This window comes from Plasmodium berghei, assembly GCF_900002375.2.
Source record: "Plasmodium berghei ANKA genome assembly, chromosome: 8".
NCBI lineage: Eukaryota > Apicomplexa > Aconoidasida > Haemosporida > Plasmodiidae > Plasmodium > Plasmodium berghei.
This window is the reverse complement of record NC_036166.2, coordinates 790,096-815,981: the sequence shown is the minus strand read 5'-3', so window position 1 is coordinate 815,981 and position 25,886 is coordinate 790,096. Positions and strand designations below refer to the sequence as shown.

The following is a 25,886-nucleotide window of genomic DNA, read 5'->3' as shown; positions in this document are numbered from 1 at the left end:
TTTTGTATAAATCACAAATTTTTTCATTTAAATGAATATATTTGTTATTTGGTTCGTTTTTTTAACTTCAATGAAAAGCAAGCATAAAAAACTGTTTTATAAAAGAACATTCTTAATGCGAAAAAAATATTTTAATAATGGTATAGTAAGTAGTTTAAAAAATTACGACATGTTAATAATAAAGTGTAGAGGAAAAGCAAAAAAAATACTAGACAAGGAATTAGAAAAAATATAAAGTAGTATAAAATGTCTTATAACAACAGTCGATTGGAATTGTAGAACGAATAATATTTTTTCGTTAAGGTAAATTTATCTTATGTGTGCATATTTTAAAGCGGAAAATGGCTAGTCATACAAAAAAAATATTAACATGACAGGCAAAATGTGATGAAAATAAACTATCCAAAAATTGCCCTTCCAATCCTTAATTGCGTTGTATTATTTTTAATTGCAAGCTCCAAATCATCTGACATACCCATACTCATATGGAATTTCTTATTTTGAAAATAGTTACTAATAGTTTGATTATTTAAAAGTTTATTTTTTATGTCATTTAAAATAATAAATGAGTTTTCCCTATTATTTATGTCCAATGATGATATAGTCATTAAACCTTTAAATATTAAAAGGTTGCAATTGTTAATAATATATAAAACAGTATTTTCAATATCTTCATAATTATCATGCATCATTCCTGTTTTGTTTGGATCATCAGTGGTTTTAATTTGTACTAATACACGAAGTTTTTTTAAATTATCATTATTATTTTCCTCATTTTCATTTATAGTATTTAAATAGCTATTTAGAAGGCTTGCTTTTTTTTGTTTATCTAATGACTCAATCATATATAAATTTGGAACTTTTAATATATTTTTACATTTATTAGATTGTATATTTCCTATAAAATGCCATTTTATAGTATTAGGCAATTTTTGTGATTTTTCTATTAGACTATCAAAATTATTTTCTCCAAAATGATATTTTTTCTCATAAGAATGAATATTATTTATTTCTTCATGGCCTACATATTTTGACACAATTAATATTTTCGGGGGAATTCGACAAGTGTCTTGACAAATTTTTTCGATTTTATTTTCAATATTTTTTATATTATTTATGTGTTTCATTTCTGTTCAATTTGTGGCTCGAAAAAAATTAATATAAATTTCGTATGCACATATGATAGCTTACTATACTTAAAAGAAACAATTCTGATGTTATTTTATTTTATATCAATATTTATTGTAATTTTATATAAGTCTTGTGTCTCAGAATAGTTCAATATAATTAATTGTTTATATTAAGCTATTCAGCTAGCTATTGCGAAAATAATGTAAAATTATATTTTTTAATTTACAATATATTTAAGCTATTAAATTCTACTATAATTTTTAAGGTGTATTTATTATTTTAATTTGCGCCCAATTAATCCTTTAAAATGAGGAAATATATTATATATTGGATTATATATTGGATTATATATTGGATTATATATTGGATTATATATTGGATTATATATTGGGTTTATATATTAGATTTATATAATGGATTTATATATTGGTTTTATATATTGGGTTTATATATTGGATTTATATATTTGGTTTATATATTGGATGTTTTTATTCTTTGTTTGTTTAAAACAGGAAATGAAAATATTATATGACATCGTTTAAAAAATAAAATATGCTTTTCATAATCAAAATAATTTTGTATATTGAAAATGATGCTTCCACAAAAACAAAAGATAAAAAAAATAATTAAAAATAAATATATACATATGCAGTTATAGGAATGTAAATGAAATCCGAGAAAAAAATGAGATTATGCAAAAAAGGGAAATTAATAAAACACATGTTGTTTCACAGTTAAATGAAATAATTATTTATTTTTTTTATCGTTTGTTATTTCTTCGCATTCTGAATTGTCAAATAACATGATTAACACAAATAAAAAAAAACAAAATAAAGATATATATATATATAAATAAAACGGATAATTTTTAAAGTTAACTTTTTTGTTTTTATCGTAGTGTAATAATGTTCGAACTGGTATAAAATATTCCAAATCTAAAATGTTGTAACCCTTTCTTAAATAATATATTTGTAATTTATATATTCCATGCTTGTTTGGTAATTTAAATTTTTTATAATAAGTTGGATTATCATCACAACTATACTTATCTAAAAAATTCCTATATATAATATCAATTTTAATCAAATTAAATTGGATGTCGTTTTTTTTAAATGGTACCCAATAGTTGTTTATTAGCTCATAAAAATCAATACTCATATGAAAATAATCATTTATAAAAAATGTGTGTTTTTTTTTTAATTTATCAGTATTATTTTCATAATATTTATCATGAAAAATCTTAAAATTATTGTATCGAATTATGCCACTCATTTTAAAATTCCACATAACCAAATTTTTGGTAAATGTCTCATTTTGTTTATTTAAAATAAAAAATATATCTGAGAAAATTTCTGAAGAAGACGAAAAGATTAATCTCGAATTATTTTCTAATTGAATTGATGATATTAATGATAATTCTTCTCCTTGTTTTTTTTTTTTTAAAATATTATGACTTTGATCATACAATAAACATGTTTTAGTACATCCTAATATATTTAGGTAATATTTATTTTCTAACAATATTATATGGCCAGTTCCTTTAAATAATATATTATTTATTTCATCATTTTTTATTATTGGGGTATTTTTTATTAATTTGTTAGTATAAAATGTGTGTAATTGTTTGTCCTTATGCATATCTGTTTTGAATTTCTTTATTTTATTTTTTAATAATATATTATTAAAATAATCATTAATATATGAATAATTACCATACACTTTTATGTTTAATTTCCTTAAAAAATTTATTGCTTTTTTTCCTATAACAGTGTTTAGACTTAAAAATATATCTTTTTTTTTTTCTATAAACAATTTTATATAATTTATATCTACATTTTGAACAAAATGATCGTTTAAAACATCTAATATTATCACTAATCCATCATATAAAGAATAATCAAATAGATTCAACAAATTTTTATAATTGGTTTTGTTATCAGATTTGTTGTAATTTGATAAATTATTCTCATTATTTTTATCTTTTTTATAAATCTCAGATTCTTTTTCATTTTTATTTTTATCATCAATGTATACTACCTTTTTAATAAAATTATTATTATTATTTTCTCCCTTAAATATTCTTAAAAAATTATTGTAAACTTGCTCATAATTTTTTATATTCGTTATGAATACTAATTTTTTATCATAAAATTTTTCTATCTTATTTTTAATTGGTACATATTGTAACTCATTTGTTATATCATTTGTCTTTAATTTAATTTTTTCAAAAGAATATAATTTTATATTTATAAAAAAGCAAACAACTAAAAAATAAAATGCATTTCTTAATACTTTCTTCATCATTTATTTTGTAAAAAAATTAATAAAATAAAACAAAACAAAAAACATTGTTAAAGTATAAAATGAATAGAATAAGTTACAATAATGAATTAAGTGCGCGAGTATGAAACAGCTCGCAGTTTTTTTCAATTTTTTCCGATTTTTTCAATTTTCTCCCTTTTTTCCAATTTTTTTTTCAGTGATTCCCCATTTCGACTTATAATTTATTATAAAGAAAGTCGTATTTATCACTTTGCGAAAAAAATATAATTTTTATCCTTTATCCCAAATAAATAAATTAGTGTTATAAAAAAAAATAAAAATAAAAAAAGCATACGATGTCGTATTATAAATAATATTTTAATAGAGCATTAAACATTCCAACCTACATATGCTTCATGTGTAAACACATCAATGCATATATATAAAAAAATAATTTTAAATAATAAGTCATGTTTTTTGCTTCAGCACATATTATATATGTATAATTTGTTATTAATTATTTTTTAATTTTAATAAATTGACAAAATGTTCGATAATATATTTTTTATTATATCAAATTGGGTAACAAATAAAAATTATATAAGCATATATAAATATACTAAGTTGCACAAAAAATATGATAAAGTCTACACATAAAAATAAGGAGAGTATATGTATTGAAAAATATATAAAAATATAAATGTGGATATAGAATCGATAATTTGTTTTTTATAAAATTATTATATTTCTGCTTCTTTTATATTCGGTGTATCCATTGTATCTGAAATGTTAATTGGATCATGAGATTCTGTGATTTGATCCTCTTTTTTTTTATTTTCAGAATTTTTAAGGTATATGGATTTGAAAAATATTATTGAGATAATTGAAAATATAATGAATATAATAAATAAATATGAATATCTGTTTGTATTTGTAAATTCTAAAAATGTAGACATAATAAATGCTCCAATAAAAATTGCATAATATGAACAAAAGGCTCCAACAACTTTATATTCTTTTGAAAAAATATGGAAAATATGTGTCCATATAATATGTCCAAATCCAAGAGAAAATCCAGCAATATATAAAATAATATTAATCGATATAATAAGCTTATTTATAACTTGGGTTAAATTACAAAATGAACATATCATCATTATAAAAGATGAAATTAGTTGTAAAATAAAACCTAAAATGATTAATTTGTTTTTATTATTATAATAATGTGCCAATTTAGTAGTTATTATAGTAAATACAAAATATATAAACATAAATATCATACTAACTGCTGCGCTCTCCTTTTTTGTTTTAAATACTTCATAAAATAAAAATAAATTATTAAAAAATATAGTACAGCCACTAAAGCAAAATAAATAACATAAAATAGATCCTATAATACATTTTTTTCTTAATTTTGTATCTTTAAACAAATCAATAAAAGTTAAATCATTCAATATAATATTAATTTCATTATTCTTTTCATTTGAATGATATTCATGTTTTTCGTCTATTCCATTTTTACTTATCTTTTTTTTTATTTCTTCGAATTTATCATATTTTTGTGATTTATATAAATGTAATGGTGTGTCCATAGTAAATACAAATTTTAGTAATAAAATTGATATAACACTAAAAATAAGTGGCATAAGCATATGTAATTTTTGTAATATCATTAAGATCCAATATGATGTGGATTTATTAAAATCCACATGCTCATATATAACTCCAAATAAATAACTAATTAATAATCCAATTGAAAAAAATGTTTGTATTGTAAATCCATAATAATTTTGATGCTCTTTTGGGGAATATTCAAAAATATAAAAACAAACTATAACAATTGAGCATCCAATTGCTAATCCAAAAAAAGCTTGGGAAAATAAAAATAATATCACATGTGGTTCATAATAGATTGTAAATAAACTTCCAATTATATATAAATAATGTATTGCTTGCATAAATTTTTTTCTATTTACATTTCTGAAAAAAAGGGAAATAAAACATCCTAAAAAACCACTCATATATAATGTAAAATAAAAAGTACTAAAATACCATTTCTCTTTATCACATCCTCTATATCCTTCTGGGCATATATTATAACCTTTTATCAGCATTTTTCTTGATAAACTTGTTAAGGATAAGCATAATCCAAAATTTATTATTGCCAGACAGGCATTACTGACTATTTTCGTAAGGTACATCATTTTTTATAAAAATATTGGAAAAAAATAACAAAAAAAAAAAAAAACGATATATCAATTGTTCAAAGAAATTAGAATCTAAATTTAGACTTGAATTTATTCAAATGTGTATGTTTATGTGAGGTTGGTATATGTTGTAAAATTTGTTTCGAAAAATGTTTTATGAAATTTCATAAATTTTTGATAAAGCTTGTTTAATGTTGTCTTCAATTGTGCTCAGTTAAAAATAATTTCTCCAATTTTCATGACAATAATTTATTGGCAAAACGTTCTTATGTTTTTTTTTTAAAATGTTTTAAGATATATAATATTTGCACAATTAAAAAGGGAAAGTATAAAATAAAATATGGCAAAATAGTGAAAATATAAAACGACATCAACTGTATACTCATAAATATATATGTTTACAAGTTAATTATATAAATATATATATGAATAAAAAGTGAATAAAATAAACAACGCGCTTTTACGAAAAATAGGATATTTATAATTATACACATTGCTTATATAAAAAAGTAATAAAACATATAATAATTGTACACCAAAAAATAAGTAACTAAAGGAGATAGAAAAAGAGAACAAATATATCAATATCAAATTTGTTAATAATTATTTTTTCATAAAATGCATGCATATTGAGTTTTTTTAATTCATAAAAAAAATCAATTTAATGCATATAAAATTTTAATTAAATAAAAATAAGCTCATATATCTTTTGTCTTATTAATTGTGTCATTTATACACCATACATCTTTACTTTTTTTTGAAATTGACATCTTTATTTCAAAAAAAAAAAAAAAATAATAATAATGGCTAGATTATTACTCAAAGACTGCGCACATAATATGCATTATATATATATATATATATATATGTATGTAAATTATTTTCTTAAATATCCTATGAATTAATTGAAAAAAATTATAAATCAGAATTTTCTTCTCCTTCTAATATTTCTTCAGTCACATCAATTAGTGTTTCTAATTTTATGGGAAACATGATATGTGTTCTTCTCTTTATTTTGTCTACTCCTATAATATTCACAATAAAAAAATTCATAAAAAAATAAAAGATAACCCAAATTAAGTAATAACAATTGTATAATCATAAATACTCTCTTAATTTTTCATATTTATATTTATTCTTATTTCTAATTTTACCTTTTGGGTAAATTCCAATACTAGGGTACATCTTAAAAGATGTATCAATCATGTCATTTAATTTTGCATCCATAGTTGCAACTAAAATATCTTCTTTGGGGTATTCTAAATGAAAATAATTCGAAACTTTTTCCCAAAAAGAAAACAAAGGCTTACATTCTTTACAACCATGGACATGATAAAATACTAAAACTAATTTATTTGGATCTAAAACATAAGATTCAAAATTATTTGAACATAATATTTGATAATTTTGTTTATGTAATCTTTTAACTGGTTTTTCAGATTTTCGAAATTGAGTAAGTTTATTATTATAAAAATTTTCAATAAAATTTTCCACTGTTTCAGATTTTATATTTTCTTCAAGTTTTTGTACAAATTTACGAGGTCTTAATAATACATAAGCACTATCGATATTTGAATCAGTATAATCCATTATACAAATATATTTGTTTGTTTCTTCAAGTCCAAACATTTCAGTGAATTCTTCTTTCCTTGGGAAAACAAATTTTATCTGGTGAAGAAGAAACAAAATAAAATAGTGTGAAAAAACAAAAAAAAATCAAGAATAAAATAATGTGAAAACAAGAGAATAATCTACTATTTAATTTGAAATAAATACCTTGTTATATTTTTGAATAACTCCATAAACTTCAACATAAGTACTATCTGAATATTCACCAAATTCATTGTAAATATAAAGATATATTTCATCCTTTAATGGATGCATTAATTTTCTAGTATAATTAATGATAATAGGAAATTGATTCATGTAATTATTAGTAAAATTCCAAATAGAATCAGATGTCCATATATTATTTGTAGGTTTATAAATATCTTTATATTTAATAGAATCATCTGGTATTGTAGAACCGGGCCCATTTGTAATTTCAATTCGAGATTCTTCATCATTATCTATATATGTTAGGCCGATTGCTAGATTTGGTATTTTATTTGTTTCACCAAAATGAACAAATTTATCAGGATTTTTCGACTCTTTAGTACAATATGCAATAATAGATGCAAATCCTTTTTTTTTGTTAATTTCTACATATTTATCGACATCTCCAAGATCCATAACCTCTACTGATGGCATAGGCAGTGCATTTAGCCATTCAATTATATTTTCCTTTGTATATTTTTTATGAAATGTATATCCTTTTTCAGGATCATAATCTCGAAAAATTAATATTTTAGGCACATTTTTAATTTCAAAATTATCAGCAGTTTTTGCTAATTTTACAGTATCGACATAAACAAAAACCACATCCCCTTTATCGATTGCATTTGCAGCGCCAACAAATTCTTTATATACACCTTTACATTTTATTTCATTATGATTACAAAATAATACAACACAATATTGTGTATGCTGACTATATATTTGTAATTCCATATCATGGGTTAAATGATTTACTTTTTTTGCGAAATCATCACTTACACCCTCCCATATTGAACATTTAAAAAGTTCAGGGGTGAAAAAAAAAACAATTATGAAAAAAATATATATATAAGTATAGTTTCCCATTTTTTAATTTGTAACATAAGATTCAGATTTTAGTACATCATTATATTTATATTCGGTATTGATAACTTCGATTACAGTAATTATCTAAAAATATTATTGCATGTGTGTAATCAATTTATTTATTTAATTATTTTTTATTCCTTTTTTCTCTTATTAAAATATGCATAAATAAATCTTAAGAATTATTATTTATAATATATTCTTACATTTGTTTTAGTGTACACTTTATATCGAATATCCTAAGCAGCCATCAAATTAAAAACTAACACTTCATTTTTTTTTAAATATTGCAATAAAAAAATGTAGAAAAAAAAATTTACTTCAAAATACCCAATACAATCGCACATGCACGTATTCGTGAATTCTCTTATGCGGAAAAACGTATACACATATTCATGCATATCATTATTCTTATTTTTTTACTCTTATTCATTTTTTTTTATTTTTAGGTTTCCTTTTTTATTATATGTATACCATATTTTATTTGTTTTCAAATCATCCTATTCTTTTTTTTAATACCCATCATTAAAATGGGTTTTTTGTTTTGATATCTTTTTAATATTTTATTATTCAAATATTTCTTTCAAACATCATATCTTAATATTATTTGGCTAACAAAAAAAATACATAAGTAATTAAAACCTTATACTTTATTTCATCCCCATTATTTGAATGACCGTATAAAGAAAGCATAACTATCAAATTTTATTTTATCATACTATTTTTTTACATTAATTATTCAAAATATAGCATTATTTATGTATTCTTTTAGCATTAGTTTATATTTTCTAATGTTTTTTTTGTCTTTAACATCCTATATATCAAACGATGGATTTTGTATAAGTTTTAATTAGAAATATTTTAATATAATACTGACCCCCCCCCCCAAAAAAAAAAATAGAATAATATAAGGATAAAATAGAATTAAAAATTAATATTAGCAAAGTATAAAATAAAAACGTTCTCCACATTGGCAAATATGTAAAAAGTTATATAAAAAATAGTAACCATATTTGAAATGTTACATATATACCCATGTGTAATATGTTTTCTTAATCATTATGATATAAAAAAGTAGAAATAAATATCATTTTTTTATAAATTCGTAAAGAATATATATTTTATCATTATTTTTTTTTAATATATTTTGTGAAATAGAAAAATTATGAACAAAATTATGTCTGATTATAAACCTTTTTTATTTAAAGAATAAATATTATTTCTGAAATCCCATCTTAGTACACCCTTTTCTCCTTCTTCTCGTCCACTGCAAACATGTAAAAGTTGTGCTTCTCTTCCATCACTTCCGATAACGACTAAGCATGGGACATCGCTTCTTGGGCCTGATCCATAAAAAGGAACTTCATATGCATTCATAACTCTAAAGTGTTTTTTTAATATATCTGTTAAAGGGTCAGCAACATCAATATATAGCCAAGGCATATGTTTTTTATGGTCTTCAAATGATGCTCTATCAGTATCAACACTTACAAATATAATTTCTATTTTTTGACTAGATCCTGCTTCGTTTATTGTTTTATAATACTACAGATAAAAAAAAATGTGTTTATATATTAGTATGTAAACATATTATACATACATGCATGAGCATGCGTATTGTGAATAAACACATGCAAATTTTTTTTTGCTTAGTTTTAATTGGGAATATTCAAAATGTGTATTTATGTTAATGCGTAAATATATTGAATATAGCACAATGAGATATAACCTGTTGCAAAAATGGCAAAAATGCTCTACATTTTGGATCACTTCCATTTGAAAAAAATAAAGCAACTGATTTACCAACTAAATGTTTCTCATTTACAACTGTGTTATTTATATTTTTTAATGATCCCTCAGGAAAAAGAATAAGGTCTGTATATCAAAAAAAATTATATATACATATAATTATTCAAAAAGGACACAAAACAATTATTCATATATAATTAATATGTGAAATAAGTAAATATTATTATATAAATGTTATTTACCCATATCTGAATAATCAATAGGTTTCTTTATAGACTCCAAATTTTGATTGTCTGCATTTTCAGCTGTTCTTCGCTTTTCTGCTTGATATGGGGAATTAAAATTAGCACAAGACATTTTGTATACACACAAAAAATAAATATATAATAATTAAATTTAAGAGAGAAAAAATTAACTTTTGTTGAAAAAGTCGAAAAAAATAAAAAAAGCAAAAAAAGTGTGGTTATTATTAAAGCAATATTTAACAAAGAGTTACAACGAAATAATTTTATGAAGGAAAAAAAAGTTAAAAGATCGATATAAATTTTCAAATTAATAACATAATTTATCGTTTCATTATTTATTTTATTTTTTAAATATATTTTTAAAATATAATATAAATGTAATTTTTTTTTACTAATTTATTAACTTTTTTTTCTCTTAAGTGTCTATTAAAAAAATACTGATTTGTTAACCATTTAAACTATTATGTTCATAAATAATTTATTTAAGTTGCATTATTTTCTGTATTTATAGATATATAAAATGTTATTATTTTATTTGGTTATTTGCCTACTAGCCATATTAACCTATTGTATGTCACAACAATCAATTTGTTAATAATTTTTTACTAAAAAATATATAAAGAGAATAATAAATTATGAACAAATCAGGTTAAATAACTTTCTATTTCGACAAAATAATTATATTTATTCATATAAACAATTTAGCTAAAAAAAGCTATCTCGTACAGAATTAAAAAAATTGTTATTATAAGATTTAAGTAGCCATCCATAATACACTTAACACATCCTTAATATTTATTGATAATAATACAAAATGTATATAATAATTACAATTGTGTGCATAAAAATTTCTATATATAAATGTTTTTTCATATAGGTCTGCTCACAAAAAATTAGCAAATTTATTTTTTAATATATCTATATGTGAATTTTAAGACATAACAAACTTTTTAAAGAATTTAAAAATTTATTCATTCTTTAGTTGTAATTATAAGGAATTGTGTGTTTTTTTTCTCATGATAGGACAATAATTTATCTATTTCTGGAAAATATTATATGATATAAGAATCATTTGTAGTTAAAAAAATTATATTACAAATTAAATGTCTATCATATACATATAATACTTGCATATTAATTACCCATTATATATAATTGTATTGCCAAAATTGTCTCTTTTTTCAAAAAAAATTATAATGGAGATATTAAAAAATTATGCATTTTAAAGAGAAATATATCAAAAGTTTGGTTGTATGTTGTTCTATAGGTTTATCAAATTTCATAAGTCGCGTTGATCTTTTTGTTTATGATATATATTTACTAATTATTAGAGCACGCTTGCTTTTAAGTATAATCGAAAGGTCTGAAATTGCCATATAAAAATACACCCTATAATAATGTTTAACAATAAAGGGGAAAATTGGTATAAGGAATTATAAATATATATTATATGAAGGCCAAAAAGTTGAAAAATGTTAGAGCGTACATATATTATCCAATAAAATTGGGAAGAGCAAACTAATTTACTATATTTTTTTTTCTTTTTTTTCCTTCATTATAATTTTTCTATAGCTAATAATGCAGTGGGTATTTTAATTTCTAGGAAATATATAGTTTCACATATTTTTTTGTTCACATTTTATTATTATAATATTTTTTTGTGTATTAATTCTAAGAATTATAAATTAAAAATATAGATAATGTATGTATGTATATATATATATGGTCATTATAAGTTATATTAGTTGCTATTATTATAATTGGTATATATATTATTGATAAATTTTAATTTAAAGAATTGGCTAATGCGCGCTTATAAAATATATATATATATATATATCCGAAACATCTTCATAACGTAAGGACAAAAAAAAAGTTCATGAATCTTCCATAAACAGTTAATATTTAAATAAAAAACTAGTTTTATCCCTAGAAATTTAAAATTAATCGTTTTTATTTTTACAACATATTAATACAACTTTTAATTCCCATTATTCTAATTTTTATGTTGTTTTTAAATTTTATAGTTAAAGGTTTTTGTGTAAATGAAAAAATTTCCAAAATTAATGTTATATTATAGTGATTCACAAAAAAAAAGAAAAATTTTCTTTTGTACATTATGTGTGTGTGTAAATTTTTTTGAAGGTAAGATCGGTTTTCACAAGACTATATATTCGATTTAATTTAAAAATCATGTATAATGATATAAATTATATTGTTTTTATTTAGTTAATTTTTTTTAATTGTAAATATTTTATATAAATAGAGAAATTAAAACGAAATAGATTAGTTCTTTTTATTTTTTTCGATAGCCATATATTATGCATGTAACATTATTACGAATGCATTATATTTTATAGAAGCGTTATCTCTATTATTGTTTGTAATATATATGTTATATGTAAATATAATTATAGCTTCTTTTTTGTTTATATTTCATTTTCTTTTTCCCATCGTCTTAAATATTTTTAACGATGAAAAAAATGCACACCTAATAAAAAAAATATTAGTTAACGTTAATCATTAGGGGGAAAGCAAACCATAGGTGAGATAAAGGTTAATAAACAATTAAACAATTAAACAATTAAACAATTAAATATATACGAATATACAGCTTTCATATATCTATCTACATACTTTGTCGGTATAGTATATATCACGAAATACAGTGCTATTCAAAAACAATAATATTTTAGTGTCTCATTTCATGATAAATTGTTTGTTCATTTTATTAGTAATAAAGCACTTATTTTTCCTTAAAAATTGTCAAGGTTGAAAAAATACTATATCAAATTAGTAATTATAACAATATAGTGGAGAATATTCACTTTATATATCAGAATAATAAATGAGTATCTATTTACATACATATATTTTGGATGTCCCTTTTTTCTTGAAAAATGTTCGCCACACAGGTAAATATATAAAACTATGAATTATTTGTGTGTATATAAAAGTTTTAAAATTAAAATGAATTTTTAGTATATATATATATATATATATATATATATATATATGTACATATTTCCATATTTCTCTGAAAGGAATTGAGGTTTTTGGAAACGAATATACATTTTCAATGGATGGTATAATAACAAGCAAACCAAAAAGATCAGGAATAGGACGGTATAGTAAAAGTTATGAATTAGAATCTATGAAGTTAACATATTATGAATTTTCTGAAATTTTAAATGTTCTTGGAAAAATATATAGACCTAATACATATAATTTTATATACAAAAATTGTAATCATTTTTGTGATGATTTATTTGAACTATTATGCGGAAAAAGGTTATTACATAGTTTTATGATTTATTCAAGATTAGGTAAGTTCTTTGGGAACTTTAAAAATGTAGCAATGTGCGGATCTATTAATACTATGGATATAACAAAAGATGATAAAAATATGTATATATGTGCTTTAAGATTATCAAAATCAATACTTAAAAAAAATAAAAATATAATTAAAAAAAAAACAATATTGTATCAAAATAAAATAAATGAAGATACAAATCACAATTTTATTCACCAACCTTCATATATTATTCCCTATAACCCGATTATATCACCAAATATGTATTGTAACCCAAACATATTAACAGGATCGACAAAAAGTTCAAAATATGAAAAATGTTTCAACGATTTTAGCACAAACACATATAATACATTATATTCGTTAAGCACAACTGACGGGTTTTCTTTTCCATAAATAAAAGTTAAAATAACATTTGAATTGATATGCACAATAAATCGTAAGTTCTTAATGAACGCAGACACGCAATCAATTTTTTTTTGCCATTTTTTTAAAGAAAAATATATTTATACAGAATTAAATTTCAACACATTTTTATATCCATAAAAATTTCCAAACTGCTCATAAAAGATAATACAGTTTGGAGTTTGCCTACTGATATTTCATCATTGTGGATAGAAAAGTTTTTTATTTAAAAAATAGTTGCTCTTTGATTTATAAGAGCTGTATTTTTAAACCCACAATTCAGATTTTGAAAACTGTTCATTACCTATATAATTAAAAATATTTTATCTACACACAAACTAGTTACCTTGCAAAGAAGGTTATTTTCATTCATATATGCATTGCGGATAGAAAGTTGGTTTCCTTTTCATAAACAATGCTGTTTATATACTTCCTTTCCCATTTTAGAGCAATAAATTGTGTGCAATAAAGTAAAAATATAAAAGATAAAATTGAAAAAATAGTTAAATTAGTTATTATATTAAGCAAACATTAACGATGAAAAAAAATAAACATTACATATTTTTATTACAAATATGTATAAATAATATGCATGTGAGTGTTTTAAAACAGACACTCATAAAATGCGGTGTACCAATTAGTGTAATGTCGGTTTTGAAATAATTTCGGTTGAATTTTTCAAAAAAAAAAATATGAAATGTATATGCCATTTATTATCAATTGTTCATTTTTTTTTTTTTTTTCTGTTTTTGAATTTTACTTTGAAGTAAGCCACATATAAACAAATATAACTCCAAATACCATTTGTAAAGAGAAAAATTCAAACCATGATTTTTTTTTTCCTTTCTTATCATCTGTTTTTTTATTTTTCATTATTTCAAAACATTTTTCTAATAAATTCATTTGTTGAGAATCAAGAGTTAATGAAAACTCTTTAACATTTTCAAGTAGTTTTTTATTTTCATCCTCTGCATTTTTATTTTCATCCTTTGTATTATTATTATTATCAGATTCGAAGGAATCTAAAGTATCATTTTCACTAGTTTTGTTATTAATTTGAAACAACATAGGATTGCCACTTTTTCGTGTTTGTTGTAATTTAGAAATTAGTTGGTCTCCATTTTTTTTTAAATAATTTGTGGACTCGACTACATCATTTGATCTTTCAACAATTATTCTATTTGTCGATAATATTGAACGCATAAGATAAATCAAGTTCGCATTTCTATCTGTATATACATAAGCAGATATACATATACTAATAAAAAAAACAATAGGAAATATCATTCTTAATAATTTAATTTTTTCATAGGGTAATAGATATCCTATAACAGGAAGCCAATCAAAGGTTGTGTCATCTTCAATAAATCGAAATTGTAATTCGAAACAGAAACTTGCTATATTGTATACTAGGAAAATCTACAAAATAAGCACAAACATAAATATGTCTATATATATATATTCAAACAAATACACTTAAAACAAAACAAAGTTAGTGTTTTTTTTTGTATATATTTGAAGAATATTAAAATATACCTGTCTTGAAAATTCTAATTGTTTACGATATGATAAAAAATACCCAATAATAAAAAACATAGCATGCTGGACTAACGAAAGGCATATCAGTAAGGTCGCAGTATTATCGTCTACTTCTCCTGCGAGTTGAAAATAAAAGTAAAATAAAGGTAAAATAAAATAATAATAACAATTGACAGCTAGCTAAAAAAAAAAAAAATATATCAGGGTATATCCAATTTCTGTACCATTTTTATAATCCCCAAATCGATTATAATTGCTTCTTCTTACATCATCTGATAAAACATCATAAGCATGCTTCAATTTTATAAAAGATGAATCCGCAGATTCGTCTGAATTTTTGTCCTAAATATTCAATAAAAAATGGCATTTAATGATCAAGATAAATTTATAAAAAAAAAACCAAACAAATGTAATAGTTATATAGTGTATATAAAATAAATGAAAACAAAATTAAGTGCAAAAAATATTTTCCTATTTTATATGCTTCAAAACTTACTGGGTGATAAATTTTAGCAGCTTGCCTATAAGCTGTTTGGATTTCTTGTTTTGTAGCATTCGGGGTAATATTCAAATAAATATAATAATTTTCTCTGTTCCATGGTATTCCCTTATATATCAAAAAAGAAAAGATTAGGGCATATACTGCATATTCTGAAATAAATAAAAATCATAGGCATTATATATATACTTATTTATGGACGAACCATTCTTGTATTTCAATAAATTGCGATAAATATAAAACAGACAACCAGAAACGTGTAAGTATGATATACGCTTCAATAATACATTTATCAACGCATATGCACATGGACGTTTTTAAATATACATTTGAAAAATGAAATAAAAAAAAATATAATATAACAAAATAGGGAAGTATAAATTCGTCAAAATAAACAAAAAATAGGATGTGAAAATGTATTTTCAGTTCTTACTAAATTTATGAAGAAATTTAACTTTATCACTATTGACTATAGTAACTCCTATAGAAGCTATAGCAACCTGTATTATGATATCGTTTAACATTTCTAAAATTGATATTTATTTATTTATTTTTATTATATAATATTAGTACTTTCTTTTATATATTTTTATTTCAATATGCATTCATAGTACTTAAATTTGAATATATAAATATATATACATATATATATTATATATACAATTTCAATTTCATAACTAAATTTTTTATTATAATTCAAGTCATTAAATATCAGGGGGAAAATAAATTAGTTCTTAAAGATTAATAAATATAAAAAAGAAAAAAAAAGAGATTTTATATATCCCTTCATATTGCATTTTATATTAAGTCTCTTATATTATTAACAATATATCATATTTTTTATATACATTTTTTTTTTAAATTATAAAAATATATTTACTCCCATTGAAAATAAAATGTGATGATGCCCTCATTTTATTTTGTTGTAAAAATTGTGTGCTTATTTTTTTTTTATTACATTATTTTATATATTATTTTTTTTGAATTCATAATATATTTATAAAACATATTTTCTCTATTATGATATTTAAAAAAAAATTAATGAAAAAATATTCCAAATAACAATTATCCCAATTTTAAGGATATATATGTAATTGTTACATTTAATAAAATACCCTTATAAAAAAAAAATCCCCCCATTGCCAATAAGGTTACCCAAATAAAAAAAAATGAACTAAATTCACTAATATAAAAAATGTGTAAAAACATATTAAGTAGAAATATATGTAAATATATATAAAGCAAAATAATATACAACAAATGATAATAAAACTATACTACATATATATGTATAAATATATATATATATATATTATATAAAACATTCTTATAACAAGGCCAGAGAATAATGCAATCATAAATAAATGCTATATATATTATATAATTTGGTTAGTACAAAAACAAATAAATTATTAATTCGTTTTAATATTATTTTACTATAACAAATTTACAATTTGATATACTTTAATTAATAATAATTTTGGGATAAATATATCATAGCAAAATAAAGAAAGCTATATTGGAACAAAGACTATAATATAATTATCGGATAATCATGCATTTTAAAATATATATAAAATAAAAAGATAGAAAGTAATGGATAATAGACTTAAATGCGTTTTTCCATTTTATGCTAAAATTATATATTTTGAAAAGCTATATAAAAAACATTTAGACTTTTTTTTTTATTACAATGTAATTTTAAACTTTCAATATATCATATATGATACAAACATTTCTTATAACATTTACCAATATTGTTATTAAAAGATAATTAAATAAAGCAAAGTATGATCCACACATATTTGTATGCATTTATTTTTTGTTTTATTTTAAAATCTTTAACTTGTTATAATGATTGTTTTACAATAAATAAGAATTAGACATAATTAAATCTTATTATTTTGGAAACAAATAATATATGAAATCATTATATTATTTTTATCAAATATTGTCTTTCATTTACATTATATTATATTAAAATGAAATGTTACCTCCGAGTCTCATTCCTATAAAACATCAAATATGGATGGAATTATAAAGTGAAGTAATAATGAAAATAGTAAAAACAAATCTTAAAACGTAAAGCATATATATATATATATAGAGAGAGAGAGAGAGATAGAAAGATTTTCCAGCAGATAGGTATCCTTTATATATACACAAATTACAATAATAATGAAAATAAAAACAATTAATTTTAAATAAACATACATTTCAAAATAACTGAAATGAATAACAATATATGCATATATATTTGTTTATATATATTAATATTTAAGAGAAATAATAGAGAAAATTTAATTTTCTAAATAAAAAAAAATAAAAAATTATATACCGTCATATACACATACATTAAGTCTACATATTTATATAAATTGAAGCATATAAAATGGTACATTGTTAAAATAAATATATCGAAAAACTATAATGTATTTGATTTTTCAAAACCTTTAATTTAAAAAAAAGACAAGATTCAATAAGATATGCCATTGCAATTTAATTTTTATTTTAACTATTTCAATTTTTTTTTTAAAATAAAGGGAAGAAATTATAAATTTACATAATTTGCATTTTATTAGGTACATAATATATATTTTTTATTTTTACGAAATATCGTATATTAAAAGAAAATAAATATGTGCATTAAATGAAAGTAGATAAACAAATGATAAATTAAAATATGCACACACACATATATATATCTATAAATGTTTGTTTATGCAATATATAGACAATTGGGATTATCTTTGCAATAATTTTTGTGAAATGAGCAAAATATATATATTTAGTTTATAAATAATCTCTAAAGGTATTCCGAGTTTGTATAACTTTATGTATTTAAAAAATAATTTATAATAATGCTACTTATATGATTGGAATTAAATATTATCCAAAATATATTTACACATGTATAAATATAATAAAAAGATGAAAATAAAAGATGGAAGGCAATATACTATTATAAACAGTGCAAACTTTTGTAATTTTTTCTCCACATTTTTTAATATAATTATATTGAAAAATAAATAAAGTTAAAAAAATAAAATAAATTTTGATTATATTTTTAGCTATAATTAAAAGACTATATGTAATATCCCCAGTTAATATAGTATTGATGTGTTTATTCATTCTAATTAATTAGTAGTAATTCATAAAAAATATATAATTTTTCTGAAAATTTGCGTTAAGAAATATTCCAGAAAATGCAAATTTATTTCGAATTAAAATATATAATATAGAATGATATTTATTTTTATTATGTATCATAATATAAGAAATAAGTTTAAGGTCTAACTCCCATTATATCATATATAAACACATAAAAATTGTATTTAAAATTTATATAATCATATTAAATAAATTTAGATATAATTAATAGTCTTATAATATTGCCATTTAGAGGCGCTTAAAACGCACAGGTAATTTTGAGATTCCTCTAAAAATAAAAACAATTATATTCTCCCCACATTTCAAAAAAATAAAAATAAAAATAAAAAAATTTATATTAAGGCATTATATTACATAAATATGTATGCATAAAATGCGTATTTACATAATACATATAAACAAAAAGTGGTGTTCAACGAAATCATGTATTGCAAATATATATATATAGTTAGCTATTATATATGGTACATAGTATTTATTATATGGTTTTATCAAGGATTTTCTTTAAAAACACTTTTTTTTACCATTAACACAATAATATTTTAATATAAACATATGCAATAATTATATAATATTAAGAAAGAGGGAGAAAAAAAATTATATAATATTTTAATTTATGACTAAATATTTGTATTGCCCAAGTTTCATGATAGATTTTATATAAATACGTATTATATATATAATTATATATATTTGGTTTATTTTTAATATAATGCATTAAAAATAAAAATTTATTTAATTTCGGCATTTTAAAAATATGGGATTATGCAAAAAATAATATACCCAATATTGCATAGGCATTTTAATATATATGTAATGTAGGATCTGTAGTAATATCATTTTTTATATATAAAATAATTTAAAATATATATGCAATACCATAATATTATTACATTATTTCATTTTTCATTACATGCATACTAGTATATATAAAAATCCATTCGAGGTATTATACAATAATATATTTTCGTTTTAATGTTTTTTTTTTTTTTCAAAAATAAAAAATTTTATTCATAGAAAATACCCTTATGTTTTTTATATTCCACTACAAGCCTGAATTTAAAATAAAAAAAATCCACGAAAAGTTGTATTTTAAATATAGTATTAAAAATTTACTGTTATAGAGAATTATTTATATATTTTAATAATTTTTTATATTTCAATTTTAACATTTAAGAAAAATGAAGAGAGATCGTTCAGAAAATTCTGTTGAAAATACAACAGACCCTAAACATTCGTAAGCTATTTAAATTATATATGCATATAAATAGTTATATTTATACACGTATATTTACTTGGTACTATATAAACTATATTATACATTCAAAACGTATTATATAATACATTATCAATAATACAAAAACAAAAAACAAACGAATATAAATGCGTGCATACTACTAATTTATATGAACACAACCTTAATCATATTATATTTGCATAAAAAAAGAGACATAATAAAAAAAAGCGATAGAAACATGAATTACTATAATACTTGAAAAAAAATAAGCAAATAAAAAAGATTCTTTAAAAATATATATGCATTTAAATTATATAAATAATGTGGATACATCATGGAATATGTTATGTATATCTAACACAATCAATCCACACTATTATATATCCGTATTTTACAAGAAAATGACAATATATATATATATATATTTATACACATTATTTATTTTTATGCTCACAAAATTATACACTTATCTGTTTTTTCCCTTTTTCTTTTACAGAAAAATTGACAACGATGATCCTTTGATACCATTTATAAAAGACTTTGAAGACAGTAATAAATGAGAAAAAAAAAAATGTTAAAACGATCATATTGACGTTGTGCTTGCATTATATATATATATATAATCCATGTTCTTTTTAATTTTATAAACTTCAAATGTTTGTCTGTAACTTTACATTTGCAGTTCAAAAGGATATCGAACAATTAGATATAAAGTGTGCGCATGAACAAATGAACATACAAAAACAATATGATGAAAAGAAAAAACCCCTTTTTGATAAAAGAGATGTAATAATTCAAAAGGTTCCATGCTTTTGGGCAAATACCTTAAGAAAACATCCAGCATTAAGTGATATAGTACCAGAAGATATAGATATCTTAAATCATTTAACAACTGTAGATTTAAAAGACAACATGGATAACAATGGATCATATAAAATAACATTCACATTTAATGAAAAAGCAAAAGAATATATGGAGCCTTTAGTTTTAGTTAAACATGTAACATTTGATAATAACCAAGAAAAGGTAGTTGAATGTACAAGAATTAAATGGAAAGAAGGAAAAAATCCAATAGCGGCTGTGTCTAATAGTAGAATAGATATAGATAATGAAATGCCCAAATGGTCTGTTTTTGAATGGTTTACAACTGAAGAATTACAAGATAAACCAGATCTTGGCGAAATAATTCGAAGAGAAATTTGGCATAATCCTTTATCTTATTATCTAGGATTAGAAGATTTTGATGATTTTGACGAAGACTTTGATGATGAAGATGATGAAGATGAAGATGATGAAAATGAAGATGAAGATGAAGATGATGATGAAGAAAATGAAGAAGATGAAGATGATGAAGATGGAAAAGATAATGATGATTAATAAATAAATTGATCATAAAAATAATAATAAAAAACAAAACTATTTATCTATTACTTAAAATAATAAATACACTAATGTATAAACCAAGAAATTTAATCATGTATGTGCGTTGCGATTCTATGTATGCACTCTTTATATTGTGTGTGTACTTTTTTTTTCCCGATATATCTTTATCTTATTATATAGCTTATTTACATAATTTGTGTATTTTTTTTATGCCATTTACGATATATATATGTAATATATTATATATGTTACATATATGTGCGTATTTATACTATTTTATTTTTTATTTAAAAACAAAAAGACCATTTAAAACCATCAATAAAGAAATTACACTTTCATAAATTAAGATATTTGAAGGATTGCTCTCCACTTAACGTTATAAGAGGGAACGCTATACCATATATGGTGTGTATATACCAAACCGTTTCAAATAATAAAATGCTACTTAGAGGGATATCATGCGCGTATTTAAAGTAAATACGTTTGGGGTGAGTACTGTTTACTTAGTTGGGCGCGACGCGCTGGCGAGGTTTGAAAAAAATGAAGTTTGAAAAAGCTTGAAAAAGTGGAAAAAATGAAAAGTTTGATTTTGAAAAGGTGGAAAAAATGAAAAGTTTGAGTTTGAAAAGGTGGAAAAAATGAAAAGTTTGAGTTTGAAAAGGTGGAAAAAATGAAAAGTTTGAGTTTGAAAAGGTGGAAAAAATGAAAAGTTTGAGTTTGAAAAGGTGGAAAAAATGAAAAGTTTGAGTTTGAAAAGGTGGAAAAAATGAAAAGTTTGAGTTTGAAAAGGTGGAAAAAATGAAAAGTTTGAGTTTGAAAAGGTGGAAAAAATTAAGACGTAGACAAATGGCGCAAACTAAAGCGTTGTCTATGCACTGAATTGATACAACTTTTTCCCAAACTCAAGCATGTTATTATCAATGTATTCATCAGATTCCTCATAATTTGTGTGTTTGTTTTGAATAAAAAAATCTTTATCATGTTTTAGATCTTCATTAAGGAGAAGATACTGAGTGTAGTCTTCCCCAGAAATAAATTTATAAGCTAAAGATTTTAAATATTGTCTTTTACTAATTTGTCTTAAATTATTTTTTATTCTTTCTTTATGGGGGTCGACAAAACCCCCTAACAATTCATGAGGAGCAATTTCACCTTTTCCTATATCAGATATTAATTTACAAAGATCATAATTAATTTGATTGTTTATATATGAATTTTGTTCATATGCTGAATGATTTAAAATAAATTTTCTTAAAAATGAAGCTCCAGTACATATTTCACCTTTACATCTTAATTTAATAAATTGTATATATTCATTTATTTTATTTTTTGCTGATAAACTAATTAAGCCTTGTTCAAATTGTTCTTCTATATATAAAGAACATAAATATAAAATACCATTATTTTTATTAAAAAATATATCATATATACTTTTTTCTTCAATTTCATTATTACATGTATCATAATTTATATCATTTCTGAAATAAAATTTTTCTTTTAATATTGCATCACGTTTTGATGATCGAAATAAATTTTCTTCTAATTTAGACATTGGTATGTATAAATTTAATTTTTTTTTTAATATAAATTTAGATAATGTCATAATTAAAGCAACAACAGAAGCGTTTTCAAAATCTGTAATTTGAATATCTGGAGTTCTAAATTCTACTCTCCATCCAATTGAGCTTGGACCATTTAAATAATTATTATCTAATATTGGTGGCGGTTTAAATCTAACACTATTCCAATTAGTGCTTTGGAAATTTTCAAAATGTTGGTGCGATGATAATACTTTTTCTTTATAGTCTTCTAAAAATTCAAAATCATCACTTAAATATATTTTATTCATTTCCTCTTCGCTCCACATTTTTGAATTATTAATATTCTCATTTTTTTCATGCATAATATTTTGTATTGTGGTAATATCCTTTTCACTAAATGAACCTTCAAATACTACAATTGGATCGCGAACAAATAGTGATGAAATATGCCTAGATAAATATTCATCTACATTTTCTTTTATTAATTTATCATAAACATTTTTATTTAATATAATATCAATATCATTATAAAAATAGTAATTTTTTTTTAATGGTAATTCATCCGATATATAAAGAGAGATTCCTGAATATCTTGGTTTTGAAATATAAGATAATTCATCTTCAGTTCTACAATCAACACTATTTGATATAACTCTCCACCTTGCATCTGTTTCTGTTAAGAATCCACCTAAATATGGTGTACATGCAGTTATAGCTAAAAATAATGGTGCAATTACAGCTAGCTGATCATATACATATTTTGCATCATTAATTGTTTGAAAAGACATTGTAATTTGTTGGCAGCACATACTCATTCCAAAAAACATTGCATCTAAATATACATAATTTTTAATCGGATTTTTACATTTTTTTGAATATTCTTCTATAAATTCACGATTATAAGAATATATATAATCTTCATCATCATCTATGTTGCTGAACAAACTATGTTTTATCACTTTGTCTAATAATTCAGTTTCATCATTTTTTATTATATTTTTTTTTTCACTTTTCTTCTTTTCATTTGTCATTGATTTATTCCAAATAAGATGACCATCTAAGGTTGTTTTTTTTAATTTTTTTTTAAAAAGTCTTTTGTCATTTTTATCTAAAGATAATTTCCATATATCCATATTCTCTGTATTTACATCTTTATATATTTCATTAAATGATATAACTTTAGTTCCTCTTCTTTTTCGTATATTTTTAGTTAATGTTACATATCTAGAATGTGGGCTTATAACCATATCTGTAACTAAGCAGCTATTACTATATTCACTTGTTATATCTGGTTTAAATAATTCACATTTAAATATTGAATTTTCTTTTATTGTTGAAATAAAAATATTATCTTCTTCTTCGATGCCTAGCGTTTCATTTGCAACATCACATTGGCATTCATCTTCTTTTTCGACGCATTCATCATTTTTTGGATCATTTCTATTATTAATATCAACCTCATCCATAGATATATCAGGAACTAAAAGATCGTCATATTTTTGCTGGGTAAAATCTGAACTAACAAAATGGGTTGATTTATTTTCTTCAACATCTTCTGATATAATATCATTACTAGTATTTTTATTTTCATTTTTTTGAGAAATATGTTTTCGTGGTTCATTTTCATCACAACTTTCTGAGTCGTGAATTGTTTTATTAATTTGTATACAATTGTAATTTATAGGAGATGTTTCTACTATTTCTTGTTTATTTATTTTTTTTTTTTTTTTTTCAAGATTTATTTTTTTTGCCATAATAAGGCTATTATTTAAAAGCACATTAGGATAACATGGTAATGTTATAGCTTGAACACCTCTCAAACCACTTAAAACATTATTTAATTTATTTCTTCTTATTTTCATACAATGCTCAATGAAATATGATGAATTTAATTCAAATTTAAATGGAACAGATGGAGTTCCTTCAATTGTAAAAGAAGAATACTCAGGAGTCCAATGGGATCCATATTGGCAATCATTTCCACTTTCTAAATTCATCATTTCATCTATTAAATCAGTTGCACATAATAATGCAGATGCTTCTTTTAATTTATCATCATTTCTTATAATTATATATTCTATTTCATCTCCAAACATAATATGTTCATCTTTTCTATCCTTATTACATTTATATGAATGAACAAATTGCAATATTCCATATAATCTAATTAATGATTTGACATTCTGCACATCTTCCCAACTTAATGGAGTTCCAATTTTTAGAAAACCCATAATATATGCTCTTATTTATTTATTTATTTATTTATTTATTTATTTATTTATTTATTTATTTATTTATTTATTTATTTATTTATTTATTTATTTATTTGTTTGTTTTTTTACTATTTTTGCATATATATATGATTTCCTAATTTAATAATACAATTCAAATAATTAAAAGAATGTGTTGATTTTGAGTTTAGAAGCCTCTAATTTTTTTTTGAAATTTATTAAATGTTTTAATCCCAAATAAGAATATGCCTTTTTTCTGACCTGTAATATATTTTTTTCTTTTTTTCTTTT

At 21.6% G+C, this 25,886-nt stretch overlaps 9 protein-coding genes across 9 annotated transcripts; 2 read left to right on the top strand and 7 right to left on the bottom strand.

Moving 5' to 3' along the window:
• Positions 1 to 398: 398 nt before the first annotated feature.
• PBANKA_0820600 (pyridoxal phosphate homeostasis protein, putative) lies at positions 399 to 1,127 on the bottom strand (the record flags this gene model as incomplete). The annotated part of the gene is made up of 1 exon (XM_034564375.1): positions 399 to 1,127. One exon carries the CDS (start codon positions 1,125 to 1,127, stop codon positions 399 to 401), a length of 729 nt encoding a protein of 242 aa, XP_034421178.1.
• Positions 1,128 to 1,878: 751 nt separating this feature from the next.
• On the bottom strand, positions 1,879 to 3,435 carry PBANKA_0820500 (dolichyl-diphosphooligosaccharide--protein glycosyltransferase subunit WBP1, putative; the record flags this gene model as incomplete). The annotated part of the gene is made up of 1 exon (XM_034564373.1): positions 1,879 to 3,435. The coding sequence occupies one exon, from the start codon at positions 3,433 to 3,435 to the stop codon at positions 1,879 to 1,881; it is 1,557 nt and encodes a 518-aa protein (XP_034421177.1).
• A 698-nt stretch (positions 3,436 to 4,133) lies between these two features.
• Positions 4,134 to 5,597, bottom strand: PBANKA_0820400 (major facilitator superfamily domain-containing protein, putative; the record flags this gene model as incomplete). Its single annotated transcript, XM_034564372.1, has 1 exon — positions 4,134 to 5,597. One exon carries the CDS (start codon positions 5,595 to 5,597, stop codon positions 4,134 to 4,136), a length of 1,464 nt encoding a protein of 487 aa, XP_034421176.1.
• Positions 5,598 to 6,515: 918 nt separating this feature from the next.
• On the bottom strand, positions 6,516 to 8,282 carry PBANKA_0820300 (protein disulfide isomerase, putative; the record flags this gene model as incomplete). The annotated part of the gene is made up of 3 exons (XM_034564371.1): positions 6,516 to 6,625; positions 6,755 to 7,268; positions 7,377 to 8,282. 3 exons carry the CDS (start codon positions 8,280 to 8,282, stop codon positions 6,516 to 6,518), a joined length of 1,530 nt encoding a protein of 509 aa, XP_034421175.1.
• Positions 8,283 to 9,467: 1,185 nt separating this feature from the next.
• On the bottom strand, positions 9,468 to 10,388 carry PBANKA_0820200 (thioredoxin-like protein 1, putative; the record flags this gene model as incomplete). Its single annotated transcript, XM_034564370.1, has 3 exons — positions 9,468 to 9,827; positions 10,012 to 10,157; positions 10,274 to 10,388. The coding sequence occupies 3 exons, from the start codon at positions 10,386 to 10,388 to the stop codon at positions 9,468 to 9,470; spliced, it is 621 nt and encodes a 206-aa protein (XP_034421174.1).
• Positions 10,389 to 13,124: 2,736 nt separating this feature from the next.
• Positions 13,125 to 13,985, top strand: PBANKA_0820100 (PPPDE peptidase, putative; the record flags this gene model as incomplete). The annotated part of the gene is made up of 2 exons (XM_034564369.1): positions 13,125 to 13,191; positions 13,321 to 13,985. The coding sequence occupies 2 exons, from the start codon at positions 13,125 to 13,127 to the stop codon at positions 13,983 to 13,985; spliced, it is 732 nt and encodes a 243-aa protein (XP_034421173.1).
• A 765-nt stretch (positions 13,986 to 14,750) lies between these two features.
• Positions 14,751 to 16,556, bottom strand: PBANKA_0820000 (DnaJ protein, putative; the record flags this gene model as incomplete). Its single annotated transcript, XM_034564368.1, has 5 exons — positions 14,751 to 15,413; positions 15,531 to 15,649; positions 15,758 to 15,875; positions 16,030 to 16,184; positions 16,466 to 16,556. The coding sequence occupies 5 exons, from the start codon at positions 16,554 to 16,556 to the stop codon at positions 14,751 to 14,753; spliced, it is 1,146 nt and encodes a 381-aa protein (XP_034421172.1).
• Positions 16,557 to 20,384: 3,828 nt separating this feature from the next.
• PBANKA_0819900 (nucleosome assembly protein) lies at positions 20,385 to 21,817 on the top strand (the record flags this gene model as incomplete). Its single annotated transcript, XM_034564367.1, has 3 exons — positions 20,385 to 20,440; positions 20,937 to 20,989; positions 21,123 to 21,817. The coding sequence occupies 3 exons, from the start codon at positions 20,385 to 20,387 to the stop codon at positions 21,815 to 21,817; spliced, it is 804 nt and encodes a 267-aa protein (XP_034421171.1).
• Positions 21,818 to 22,691: 874 nt separating this feature from the next.
• On the bottom strand, positions 22,692 to 25,595 carry PBANKA_0819800 (gamma-glutamylcysteine synthetase; the record flags this gene model as incomplete). Its single annotated transcript, XM_034564366.1, has 1 exon — positions 22,692 to 25,595. One exon carries the CDS (start codon positions 25,593 to 25,595, stop codon positions 22,692 to 22,694), a length of 2,904 nt encoding a protein of 967 aa, XP_034421170.1.
• Between the last annotated feature and the right edge of the window lie 291 nt (positions 25,596 to 25,886).